The 12,475-nt window shown below is 35.7% G+C and overlaps 3 protein-coding genes across 3 annotated transcripts; 1 reads left to right on the top strand and 2 right to left on the bottom strand.

Moving 5' to 3' along the window:
- Positions 1-325: 325 nt before the first annotated feature.
- Positions 326-6,042, bottom strand: LOC144566183 (transferases, transferring hexosyl groups). The gene is made up of 8 exons (XM_078316116.1): positions 5,649-6,042; positions 5,433-5,538; positions 4,724-4,816; positions 3,625-3,820; positions 3,172-3,350; positions 2,354-2,562; positions 1,725-1,897; positions 326-1,067 (listed from the first exon to the last, which is right to left on the bottom strand). The coding sequence occupies exons 1-8, from the start codon at positions 5,977-5,979 to the stop codon at positions 897-899; spliced, it is 1,458 nt and encodes a 485-aa protein (XP_078172242.1). The 5' UTR covers positions 5,980-6,042; the 3' UTR covers positions 326-896.
- Positions 6,043-6,676: 634 nt separating this feature from the next.
- On the top strand, positions 6,677-7,361 carry PSBX (photosystem II subunit X). The gene has a single exon (XM_078316044.1). It carries the CDS (start codon positions 6,750-6,752, stop codon positions 7,236-7,238), a length of 489 nt encoding a protein of 162 aa, XP_078172170.1. The 5' UTR covers positions 6,677-6,749; the 3' UTR covers positions 7,239-7,361.
- A 1,330-nt stretch (positions 7,362-8,691) lies between these two features.
- LOC144566377 (putative small nuclear ribonucleoprotein G) lies at positions 8,692-10,305 on the bottom strand. The gene is made up of 4 exons (XM_078316395.1): positions 10,151-10,305; positions 10,045-10,067; positions 9,458-9,579; positions 8,692-8,926 (listed from the first exon to the last, which is right to left on the bottom strand). Exons 1-4 carry the CDS (start codon positions 10,183-10,185, stop codon positions 8,867-8,869), a joined length of 240 nt encoding a protein of 79 aa, XP_078172521.1. The 5' UTR covers positions 10,186-10,305; the 3' UTR covers positions 8,692-8,866.
- Positions 10,306-12,475: the final 2,170 nt, after the last annotated feature.

Genomic DNA, 12,475 nt, shown 5'->3' with positions numbered 1-12,475 from the left:
GCAGCCTAAATTAATAAGCTATTTTTTATTTATTTTTTAATTATTAAACTATACAGATTAATGATAACCTAAGTATACAGTGTTAACCTAAGTAAAATCTGACCGTCTAAGTCACAACAACTATAGTTTTAATGTCAACATATATACAGGGCAATAGTGAATATGTCAGTATGTATCATCCTTGGTAGATTTTTCTTCCGCATATTTCCCACAATAAATGATTATGCAAGGATTGATTTGGTAGTTCTAACTAACATATTGACTTCTTTTGGAGTAAAGTCCAAAAAAACAGAAGAATTTATAGATACCTCGCGCTGCATTCATATTATAACCAGTGAAGTGTTAATTTGAATTTGCTCAGCTGGTGTGATGTACTCTGCTCATTACTCATTGGCTCCCACAAAGTAATAGAAATGAAAGACGAAAAACTACAAGTAATCTTTTCTGTTTGTTTGAAGTTACACCACCAAGATTCCTCTATATACAATAATTTGGAAATCAACATTGAACCCCCAAATGCTAGTATTGAGATTTCTGCAATAAAAAAGTTGCATCTATAGTACCAGGAATGCCAAATCATACAACATCAGGATGCCTCTAGAAGGTCCTTTGTCAAGAAAAAAGAAAAAGAAAAATTACAAAGAACTCAAATCCATTAGGGGGGCAAGATGGCTTTAGTGCAACTTTGGTTGTGGAGAACTGTGTAAAAGGATGAAAATGTCATAAACTTGGCTAACTTGCATCATCAAACTATTCTATTCAATTCGCTAATGTTACAAAAAAATTGTTCCCCTTTTAACTTTTGAAATTCCTAGATCTTTTGTTTCTTTAGCAACAAGCTCACCTCTGAAAAGGGAGAACAAATAGTGGTTGTGAAAATAGTCTTACTTGTCTTGTTATGTGAAGGGGTAGAAATTTGAGAAGAGCAAGCTGCCTAAAAGAATGTACATGACAAAATACACCATGATCAAGTACCCCCATTTCCTGGAACTACTGTTTTGAGAGGCAAGTACATGTGATCCAAACCAGTAAATTGGTGGGCTGGCAGAAAGAAATCGTGTTGAAACCTGTAAGACCATAACCAAAATTATCACTGTATGAAACTAACTCATAGACTTTAATTTGGACAGAAGTAATAACGGGCAAATACATAAATGCCATGCAGATCGTTAGATCATTATGGGACATACTTCAAGCAAAGGAAACATAGTAACTATAATATACTCATATATGATAGGATATCAACTAAAAAAAATATATGATAGGATAAACTAGATGCCCAACATGTCCCTTCATCCTCATTGCCATCTCTAGAAAAAACAAGGAAGAAAAAAAAAAGACAGACGTTTTTTTTTATTTTTTTTATTTTTGAAAGTAATAGAAGAGAGTCTGTTGACATTGACCATGCCTTTGAATGACAAAGATGTCTCATTTTGCCATTTTATGCATTGCCGATCTGATGTCTCATATGTACAACTGTACGATGTTCTCGGACTATATCATAATGTACCAGATATGTACCAATATCAATACAGCACCAAATGTATGCTGTGCAGGGTCAAACTCCACTCTTAGCTTTAACCAGAACCTTTCTTTACGATCTTCTTCACCTTTCTGGCCTTTTATATTCAACCGAGGGTCTTATAAAAACCAAAACAACAACATAGCAGTTGGCTCCAGTACAAGATCACTATGGGTAATATGGTACAGTTAAAAAGTCTGACCTGAACATGCATGACGAAAAAGGCGGTGAATGTCATAAATGCAAGGTGTAGAATAAAAGGAAGGAACAGTATGACATTTTCGTGAGATCCTTCCTTTTGATTGGAAATTTGCATTGTGGGCTCAGATTCTTCTAATACTCTTTCAGATCTCCTCTGTCTGAGCATTTTGTTCCCTAGTTAATTATAGCAATGGCCTAAATTAGTACCATAAGTCAATTCGAGTAAAAAGAGGATGCAATTCGATCAGCATGGATGCTGGATGTGACAACACCATGCATTCTAACAAAATTAGGAAATATCATTATACTAGAATGTATCCCAGAACGTAAGGGGAAAAAAAAAAGTTAGACATACTCCAACAACAATGTGCCCATATTGCCCCTCCTTGTTTCTCATCACCGTATGAATGAGGAAGAAAAGAGAAGGTACTTCGGTTGTTTTGGGTAAAAATTGTGATGTTTTGCTTCAAAGGTAATGCTTTTCCAAATTAAGGGATTTTAAGATAATTAAGGTTGGATTTGCAAAAAAAGATACTTCCAATTTTTCATAAAGAAGCACCATTCATATTATAATTCAATGCTTGCTAACATGATCAAATAAGTTGTAAGGGCACACGAGAAGGAGGTAACCTTTAGAAGAAACTGTGCTGTCTGAAGTGCTAATGGAATGAGAACTTCTCTTTCTTTCCTTGAAGTTAAGCAGAGATGACGGTATGAGATTGTCATGGAGAAGTCTTGTATAATACATAATTGAGCCGAGGGCAAGAGAGATTGTGGGGGAAGCTAGGAGAAAATTCGGCAGCTGCTTTATTTGGAAATATCTCAAGAACCCAACTCCCCTAACTCAAAAAGAAATAAAATGTTGAATATCTTCATACAAATAGAGAAAAATGGATTGAATTTATTCAGCTTTACAACCATCCCTCTCAGCCTCTATTTTCTTCTTTGTTTGAAAATGGTCATTTTAGCACGCATTCAATTTTTTGTGTACATCATCGTGTCTTAGCATATGTACATCCAGAATAATTCTTAAAGGACAGAAAAGTAATTTTCAATAATAGTATATGTCTTTTATATAAGAAAAATCGTATCCCAATCTTTGGTCTCCATACCATATATTTAACACAAATTATTAATTTTCATCTACTAATAAAAAAAAATTGTATCCCAATCTTTGGTCTCCATACCTTTTCTTCAATAAAATATGCCTGCTAGAGTTACCATTTGGGAGAGAACAAAGGGCACTCACAAATCCCAAGCCCATTTTTCTTATTGTACTTTATTTTCATGTCATTATTAAAAAAAAAAATCTTACTCTCTTTCTCTCTCTATGGAGAGGGGCTGGAAAGGTCTAAACTCTTTCTCGATCATGTAATTATGAGTGGCGTAAGAATAAAGAAATAAATTTTATTGATCAAAATGTCCAAAGAAACACTGAGAAAATGTACCAGTAATGGTTTTGAATAAATCCATATAGCAGAGGAACTTTTGCCCGGCACCATGGTCTTGGTTTTTCAGAGTTGCCACTTTGGCAAATGTTCAAATATGCATATACTTGAAATGCAAGAAAAGGTGCAAATATAAACACCGATCGCAAAAATCCAACAAGCAGAGCACCAACTGCCAACTTTATAAATAGTGCAAAATTGCAAATCACAGATAATTAATTAATATCTCTTGAAAAGGATTCTTAGAAGAGTGTCTTTCCTTTTCTTTTTTTCATGTTCATTTTCTCATTTCTAGTATCTGCGGTAAAACTGGGTCATTGGTCATGGTAGTTTGGTGTTTTGGTCTATTTCCACCAGCTAGTCAGCCACGGGTCAATGGTTACAATGAATGGTACCCTAATATTCGGTACTTAACTACACACTTCAAAACAGAAATAAAAGAAAAATGCTTACAAATGGCCTCTTCTTCTGTATAACAGCACTAATTGCTTGCATCGATGCCATAAAACAGAAATAACCAGCATTAACTGCCCCATTTGATCTAGCCGAACCAGATAAGGCAAGCATTATCATAGCCAAAGTGCTAGAACCTGAGAATAGGTGGAACAGGCCACCAAATGAGAATAAAGCATATAGGCTCTCAGAATATCTGCAATGAAATGGAAAATGTATTTTCATCACGCTTGAAAAGGGACAAGTCATTGATATATTATAAAATGCGAACTATAATGCAGCCTACAAAAGAAGTTTCTCATATTCCCTCCAAACATTGATAGAAATTTCATAGGCCCGTCCGCTCCTAACTTCTATAAACATCCAAATTGACATCTGTTCTTTGTTTGTTTAGTTGGAATAACAATGAGAGAGCAGAGGTAGTTGAATATAATTCCAATAATATTCAGAATGAAAGGGGAGTAGGTTCCAAAATTTTCTTGTTCTCAATGGATAAATATCTTAATGTGAATTTGGCAAGTGAGGCAGTGGTAATTTTAAGTGTTTGAAAAGGCTTTAATGGAGGTGATTTAAGGCCGAGTATTATAAAGCGTCTCACAAGTGCATTGAACTCAAACACCAACTCTCTAACTTTTTACACCTTTTACCCTTACTACTTTACTTGGTAACATAGTACATAATGATAATTTGAGCTTTTTAATCAATACTACATCTGCTTACATCACTGCTACTAAGCAGCAAAGCTTTAATTTGATTTAGTACATACTTCTCTTCGACTTTGAATCCCAAATGCAAGAATAACTTAATGTTTTGCATGGATAGGGATGGCACTATTCAATTTGCAGAAGCACATATGTGTATCAATATTTTCTTAAAAGTTTTCATAGAATTTCCCTCAAAGAAAAACTACACAGCACCTTTCTTAATTTTCACATTAAATGTAGGCTAACTTGGGCAAATTTTTATAGGGCGGGGATCCAAGACATTGCCAAGCTTTAAAGGGTAAAGGCCAGAAATTATAAAAATTCCCCTTCTATATGCATATGGACTACACGTAAACTTGTATTCAAATGGGTAAAAAAATATACGAGATTTGTACATAGATGAATAGAATATGGAAGCTGGGTTTAAACAGAAGAGGACGGAAGATCGCAAGGCAGCTGCTGAGTCCTTCAATATCAAATTTGAGAGTCTGAAATGGCACAGAAGATGATTTAGAATAAAAATTAACCCAACAAAAATTAAAAAAAGTTTACAAGGAGATGTACGAAAAGTTACAAAAGGTTTGCTGTCACTCTGGTTTCACATGCCACTCAAACCAAGTAAACATATCTTATAATGGTTGGGTTCAACTTCCTGTTGGTATCCTTTAATTAAAGTTAGAACAGATACAACCTGGCTCGCCAAAACATCTAGTACTATTGACACGAACCTGACTGAATTACTGGGTCTATAGATCTCTTGGCTCAGCATTACTTTATTGCAAACTTTGTTGGTTTGACATTATTTTCCCTTTAACTGAAACACTGAAGCGTATAATTTTTGTTCACAACAAAAATTGAAAGATCAGATTCTAACCAACAAGCTCACAGTTGGTCAAAACATCCCAACCAGAACAGGTACATCATGCAACCCTAATTTACTCCTGAACTTAAAATTTAGGAAGAAGACAAACTTAATTGAGGCTTAAATATTTCTGGTCAAAACCAAATGTACCTTTTGGATCTGGTACCAGTATACATCCAACATACACAAGTTCATAGTTAATGCTAATCCTTACAAGTGAAGTTACAAAACCGTTGCATTACCTGTACAAGTACAATGTCGCAAGTACGAAAGCAGTATTACTCAGCATATAACCAGACAATGCCAGCACTGCTCGGTACCCAATTAATGGAACCAGTGGAGCAAAAACTACAAATACCAAACTACAATTAAGCAACTATTAAAAGCACTTCAAGTTTAATAATTCCATATTGGTGGAAATTGTGCACTAAGAAGGAATTTTAACATGCTTCACTCACCAGATCGAGAGAGAAGAGAAATAGCAACTGGAAGTAGCGGTAGAAATGCATAGGTCTGTTCATACTCATACCCACACTCAGCAATTCTAACGAAGTACACACCGTCCCATACGACGCTGGATTCGATCGCGGATGCAACACGAGGCCAGAGGATCTGATCTGACGGCTGTGATTGGTTGGAGGAGGAAGAAAGGCAAGGTGGGTTGAGAGAGGCGGAGGTGTCGTACGGTCGGAAGAGGAGGCGACACGTACCGATTAGTGACATGAGGAAAATGCGGGAGAGCAAAGCATAGTACAGAGCGCGAGATGGAGGGGCGATGGCGGGAGACATTGTCACTTGTCAGGACTCAGGAGAGAGGAGGTGGGGGGGAGGAAAGAGACGAATCAGGCAAAAATGTTGCTGGATTGGATGAATTCGTTCACCCCAGGTACCTGAGGGGCAATTTATAAATCTAAACCGTTCTTTTCATATGGAACGAATCTCAAAGCATACCCACAGTCCCAACTGCCTCTGGATTAAGTTTGATCTAGCTGAGATTAATCTGGACCGTCCAATATTATAAATTGTACCTCGGGGGACATGGTCGGGTTGGTTGGGTTTGGATTCCGCGTAATTATTATTTTAAGTTATTTTGAGGGCTTATTACAGGCCGAAATTAGAGGGTCATTTGTTAAATAAATGGGCTTTGTTTAGCGGGCTACAAAACCTGAATATCGTTAATTGGGCTTCTTTTAAGGCCTATATTGTAAGCCGTTATCGTGAGAAAACCGTAAATCACTGTTAGTTAGTTGTGTCAGTTATCACGCTAGTTATTAATGTATTATGAAATGGCTTCAATTCAATTATATGATATCTGATGGAATTAGTGAATTACTTGTCTTTTTATTGAGACGAGTTAATGCGGTCCATAAATTTAATACGGAATTATTAAACTTAATTTGATTGGACTATTATAGGCCCAACCAATCACTTCAAGAGATTTTTACACACCTACGTACCTGTTTGCTGTTTCTCTCATCCGCAAGATAAAGATAACCTTATCCTACAATCCCACAAACCATTATCCCCAAATCCTCCACGTCAGCCCCCAAGCTGCTGACATGGCACCTCTTCCTACGTCCTCTATCTCACCCTCTTTTTTCACCTGGCTTTCTGCATCTAATCATAAGCAAACACCCAAGACTTCATCTCTCTCTCATCTCTCCACAAATCAAGCACCTAGCCATCTCACAGCTACCATGGCATGTGCTTCAGCTTTCGCGCCTACATTGGCCGCACCTGCCGTTGCCCAAAGAAGGCTCGGCACCGGTGCTTTCGCTCCACTAGTGGGTCCCGTTAGGCCCGTGAAGGCACGGGCAGCCCGTGTTGTGGTCAAAGCCTCCCTGAAGGAGAAGGCCTTGACCGGGGCTACGGCAGCAGCTCTAGCAGCAGCTATGATGGTACCAGAGGTAGCAGAGGCAGCGCAATCCGGGTTGTCGCCATCACTGAAAAACTTCTTGCTCAGCATCGTGTCAGGAGGTGTTGTGCTCGGTGTCATCTTCGGTGCTGTCATCGCTGTTGCCAACTTCGACCCCGTTAAGCGAACCTAAGTCGATGTTATTTGTGTTTGTTAAGTTGTATCTGTATGAGTCTGTAACTTGAACGTATAGTTTATATTTTTTTGCATTGCTGTTGAACTTGATTGAAATGCCATCTCGTGGATTATTTGTGTATGACTCATTTGTGTACCATTTTTCTGGTTAGGTTACTGAGATAAATTTTGAGGTAATATCGATAAACTAACATTAAACAATCAAGTGAAGGATCACGAGTTAATCACAATTTTAGTTTTAGGTAATACTGGTAAAAATAATAAGTATTTGTCATGCGTCTGGAAGTATTAATTATAGCCAATTGATACTCGGCTTCGATGGCACGGCCTCCTTTCTGATGAGTGCGTATCCTCTGAGATATCTCATATTTTGTGTGACCGACGTGTCTGGTGCCTATTCGGGGATAGCGCAGGGGCTAGTATTATTTGAGCTTTGAGATTCGTGCAGAATGTATTTGAACGGTTGAGATTCTCCAAAAAGTCACGCAAAATATGAGATATCTCACTGGATGCGAATTCCTTTTTGATGGGGAAGGCCTTAACTAACTTGTGCTATTATTTCAACTGTCATCCAATTTCAGTGAGAAACTCAAGTCTTTCTTTCAAAAATACGCATGTACCAGTTCCAAATTAATTCTCGGTATACCTTTTTTTTCTTCCATCCCATAGTATGTATGTACATGTCTTCTACAAGTTCTGAACCTGTAAGTCTCTGAAGCCTGGTTTCCCTATTGCCGCTGATCTGAAGTTGAGGCAACTACAGCATCACAGAGATTGTTCTGGGTTGCTGCTTGCTAAAAGAAACAAAAATATAGTTCTTAACAGTTCTTCATTGGCAAGAGAGCTATATAGAAAGTACACACTAAGAATTTGATGGAATTCTTAGCCAAGGTTAATGTCATTGTGTCAAATGGGCTGTATTTGTATGGTGGTAATTATATCCGCAAACAACAATTCCAATCAGATGCCGTCGCATGTCGTTGCTGACTTTCTTAACAGCACTAATTGTTGCACTGCTTGGTTTGCAATTCCGATGGAGTTTTGAGCAATTAAAATTATACCGTGCAAACAAGTTCAATTATGAGCTCTGGCCATAAGGCTACATCTGAAAGACGTTAGTCAAGCTCGTTTTCTATCTCTCAATATGACGGCGCTCCTATTAGTACTTAATTAGAACAAAACTGGAATAACTAAACTTGCAAACAAAAAAGAAAAAAAAAAAAAAGGATACAATCATACAAATACACATCAGGCTCTCTTTTTTTCAGCTCTAATATCCGACTTATTGATGTAATCCTCCTGTTTAGTTGTGCTCTGGTAGGTAGGTAAACAGCAAAAAAAAATTCTAAAAACACAATAATGCCATACTAAGGCTGCCAGCCAAGAAACCAGCATCATGAGCTCTTTATGAAGTGTCTCGATGTGCAAGAGAGAGTTGGGGGGGGGGGGACAGTTTACAAATCATTAAACATCCATTACAAATGCTCACCAACGTACCAGAACTCACCGTTTCATAGATCTTAAGTACTCAAAACAGAAACAAGTACATTGACTGAAACTAGAAAAGGCATATGAAATACAACACTATATGGAAAGTCAATTAAAGATGAAGGGCACAATTGGACTTCAGGCCGTCTTCACCGGTTCCAGTGCTTCAATCATGACCACACTGTTTCCTCTGATCACCTGGTGAAGAATTAAGTTATATAGATTTATATCAAATCAGTGCAGTAACTTGCGATAATGATTGAAACCATAATATTGTCATATTAATTACAAGCAAAACACAACACACCTGTATCACTTCAGTTAAAACAAAATTCCCTAGTTTCACTAAATTGATAATTACATTGAACCATTATAGTCATCATAACTATCAATATTATGCATTAATTATTACTTGTCACCTTGGACTAACACAGTTACTTTGTTAACAAGTACTCCAACCATCATCATTTAACCTTTGCTTAGAAAGCAGTCCGAACTTTCGAACTTGTTATTTTCATGAAAACTTTAAGACAAACTTTGCCAGAATCAAGAGATAAAAGTTTTTAAGCTGACCCTTAAGCACAGATTAAAAAGGTAAATGACCAGTAAATCCCCTTCATTTTAGTTCGGATTTGACCTTGTTTTGGTGTGCAAAAAGGTGAGTATTTCACAGGGGTAAACAGAAAAAGTAAATGAGCTCAAAGAAAAAATTAAATTAATAAGACGTACCACCATGCCGATGTCATTCTTTTCGTTGCCATTAACCTCAACAGTATTATCAACCACCAAGTTCATAAATTGGTCAAATCCACGTAGAGTTCCAACTACAACCCGATTTGCATTCAGCTTGACTGGAAAATAAAAATGGTAAATGTTATAACTTCAGAGCAGACAATCAAGAACAAAATGAGCAGTTAACAATATATTGGACATGAAAAGTACAGCTTTATGGACTAATCAATCGCAGCACTGTGCGAGTCAAGCCTGATAGCAACTCTGTACCAGTCAAATACTGACTAAAACCAAATAGGCATTAACCATCTGATACTGGTATTGGATAACTAACGAGAGAATAGCATGTGGTAGCCGGCAATGAAGTAGTAAAATCTTGTCTTAATATGTACCGCAAGGTACACAGCATGAATCAACAAGCACTGCTACAGACTAGACACAAACCATTCTGAATCATTTTAAACTGTTAATTGAAATGGTTCTGCAACTGGTCCAACTTCAATTACAGGAAATTCAAGCTGGTAACAAGTTCAATTAAGGTTCATGTGTGAAATTATTTGCTGTATTCATGGGAAATAACTTACTCTGGAGCTTCTTGTCCATGTACCTGAGAACAAACCAAAAAAGAAAACAAATCAGTTACTCGGATCATGATCAAAAGTTGCATATGGGAAGTAATGGAGAACTCACTTTTTTAGATCCGGCGGCTGCCCAGACCGACTCATGTTCTTTCGTGAAGGAGGAGAAGAGAGTAGGGTTTTTGGCTAAGCGGGAACGACTAACTCGAAAAACCCTAGATTTTGTCCCGTGTAATTTGCTTGTTTGGATGGAGAGCTGAGCAGGAGAGGAGAGGAAGGAAAAGACGAATTCGGATCCCTGCAATTTTTAAATCTGGACCGTTTATTTAACCTGGCACGAATCTCAAAACTGACACCCTATAGTTTTTAACTTTTTATAGGCACCTGAATGAGTTCGGCCCGGCTGGAATTAATCTGGACCGTTCGTTTATATAAATGACATCTCAGATCTCAGATACCTGAGCTGATACGGATTCGGAAAAGAAAATCTTGTGACTAATTGACTACGGAGTAGGTCTTATAAATTTCAGGATCTTCTAAGAGCATCTCCAACCGTAATTGTTTATGCTGATGTGTCAATTATTTTTGTAATTACTGGGTTGTATGGCTATTGCTTATTTAGCAATTGTTGAAAAGAATTGCTTAATAATAAGAAATCATTTTCTAAAGATGAGTTGGCCAAATATTTAATTCTCAATTGTTTGGTTGATTGCACCAATATAAGAGTGAATTGCTTAATTTTTAAAATTTTCATAATTGCTAATTTAGCAATTAATTTCAATTGCTGGATTGGAGATGCTCTATGCTTGTAAGATCCATTCACTGTAATAGTCGTGCACACTCGTGTTAATTTTTATGTGCACAACTTTTAAAGCGAAGTGGACGGTTCTTGAACCCATCAGATTCAAAAGTAGATCTAATGTTCATGGGACCTACTCCGTTCTCGACTAATTCTTATTTAGTTAGGTGTTTAATAAGAGAGTGAGATAAATGAATGTTGATTTTTTAATTTGTTTTAACTTTGTATGATTTATATTTTGTTAATTTTAGAAGTGAAGTGTAATGGAGATAAACAAGATGAATCAAATTCTTGCTATTCATCTCATTTATTTTCACCTTTGTGTGAACTAAGAGGAGGGTTCAATACCTCATGCTTTTCATATCTCATCATACATCATATTTTATATCTTTGTTTTCAAGGTCTAAATTGTCGATCCGAACCATTCAATATGATATCCATTCTAAAATATGATCAGGGTTGAAATTTTATAATTTTTGAAATTTTTTTACTATTTTTTAAGATGGGTAGAAAATCACTGTTTTTTTAACAGTCCAAAAACAATGATTTTGTACCTATCTTAAAAAATAGTAAAAAAAATACAAAAAATATAAAACTTCATCTCCATGCATATTTTAGTATAAATATTATGTTGAGCGGTTTGGATCAACAATTTGGACTTTAAAAACGAATATATAAAATATGAGATATGATGAGGTATGAAAGGTATGAGGTACTGGAACCCGTGAACTAAATATATGGTAAGTGAACTTTTGGTATAGTTGTGAAAAATTATAATTTATCAAAATGCTTACAAGCAATTGTATTTAGTTTTTAAAAATATGTATTATCAATAATATTTTCTGAATAATAATTATTGATGTATTTTATCAATTTTAATAATCTAAAACTTGTTAATTAGTATATAATAAAAGTTAGGAAGATATAACATTTAAATTGTATAACTATGATAAAAGAAATTTTATCCTCCTTAGTTATCCATGTAGATTATATTAATGATATCAAAATAAGAGTAAGGCAATGATATTTTGAATTGTTCGACGTGATTTTCATTAAAAAAAAAAATAGTACATTTTTTTAACAAAATAGTATATTTTGGTTTCCGACTAATTTTATATGAAGATCATGTTGAGGAGTTCAGATTGACTGTTTCAACTTTAAAAATAGAGATACAAATTCTTAGTACATGCTAGCCAATTAACGTTTGCAAGGTATCGTAGCCTCGCTCGTAATACGATGGCAAAAATTATTATGATTTTTGATAATTAAAAACATTATTTCGTAATTTGAAAATTGAATTTAAGTGATATGAGATTACGTTAATGAGATTTGTATGCAAGTGTGTATATAAACAAATACAATTGATATAATACATGCAAAGCATTAATACCTTCAACGTATTCTTATTTGAAAAGTTTGTGGAGAGATAAAGAAATACAATTTATATAATAGGCAAAGGTTTCTATGGACACAAGGACCTATTTGTAAAATGAACATATTTTTATTTTCAAAGTTCAAACAGTCGATCCGAACCGTTCATCTTGTTCTCCATATTAATATGTGCTCGGAGACCAAATTTTACATTTTTCTGAATTTTTTTACTATTTATTAAGATGGGTACAAAAAATATCAAATTCA

The sequence above is a fragment of the Carex rostrata genome, chromosome 15 (genome assembly GCF_964058835.1).
Source record: "Carex rostrata chromosome 15, lpCarRost1.2, whole genome shotgun sequence".
Classification (NCBI taxonomy): Eukaryota; Viridiplantae; Streptophyta; class Magnoliopsida; order Poales; family Cyperaceae; genus Carex; species Carex rostrata.
Note: the sequence above shows the minus strand (reverse complement) of the source record. Positions and strands in the feature narration are given on the sequence as shown.

Excerpts from the sequence above, each read along its gene's own strand:
- LOC144566183 (XM_078316116.1), bottom strand. The coding sequence starts at position 5,979 with ATGTCTCCCGCCATCGCCCCTCCATCTCGCGCTCTGTACTATGCTTTG. Across the intron at positions 3,821-4,723 it reads TCCATATTCTATTCATCTAT|ATATTCTGAGAGCCTATATG; the intron begins GTACAAATCTCG and ends ATTTCATTGCAG. Across the intron at positions 1,068-1,724 it reads TTTTCGTCATGCATGTTCAG|GTTTCAACACGATTTCTTTC; the intron begins GTCAGACTTTTT and ends ATGGTCTTACAG.
- PSBX (XM_078316044.1), top strand. The coding sequence starts at position 6,750 with ATGGCACCTCTTCCTACGTCCTCTATCTCACCCTCTTTTTTCACCTGG.
- LOC144566377 (XM_078316395.1), bottom strand. The coding sequence starts at position 10,185 with ATGAGTCGGTCTGGGCAGCCGCCGGATCTAAAAAA. Across the intron at positions 9,580-10,044 it reads CATGGACAAGAAGCTCCAGA|TCAAGCTGAATGCAAATCGG; the intron begins GTAAGTTATTTC and ends TTTATTTTCCAG. Across the intron at positions 8,927-9,457 it reads AGAATGACATCGGCATGGTG|GTGATCAGAGGAAACAGTGT; the intron begins GTACGTCTTATT and ends ATTCTTCACCAG.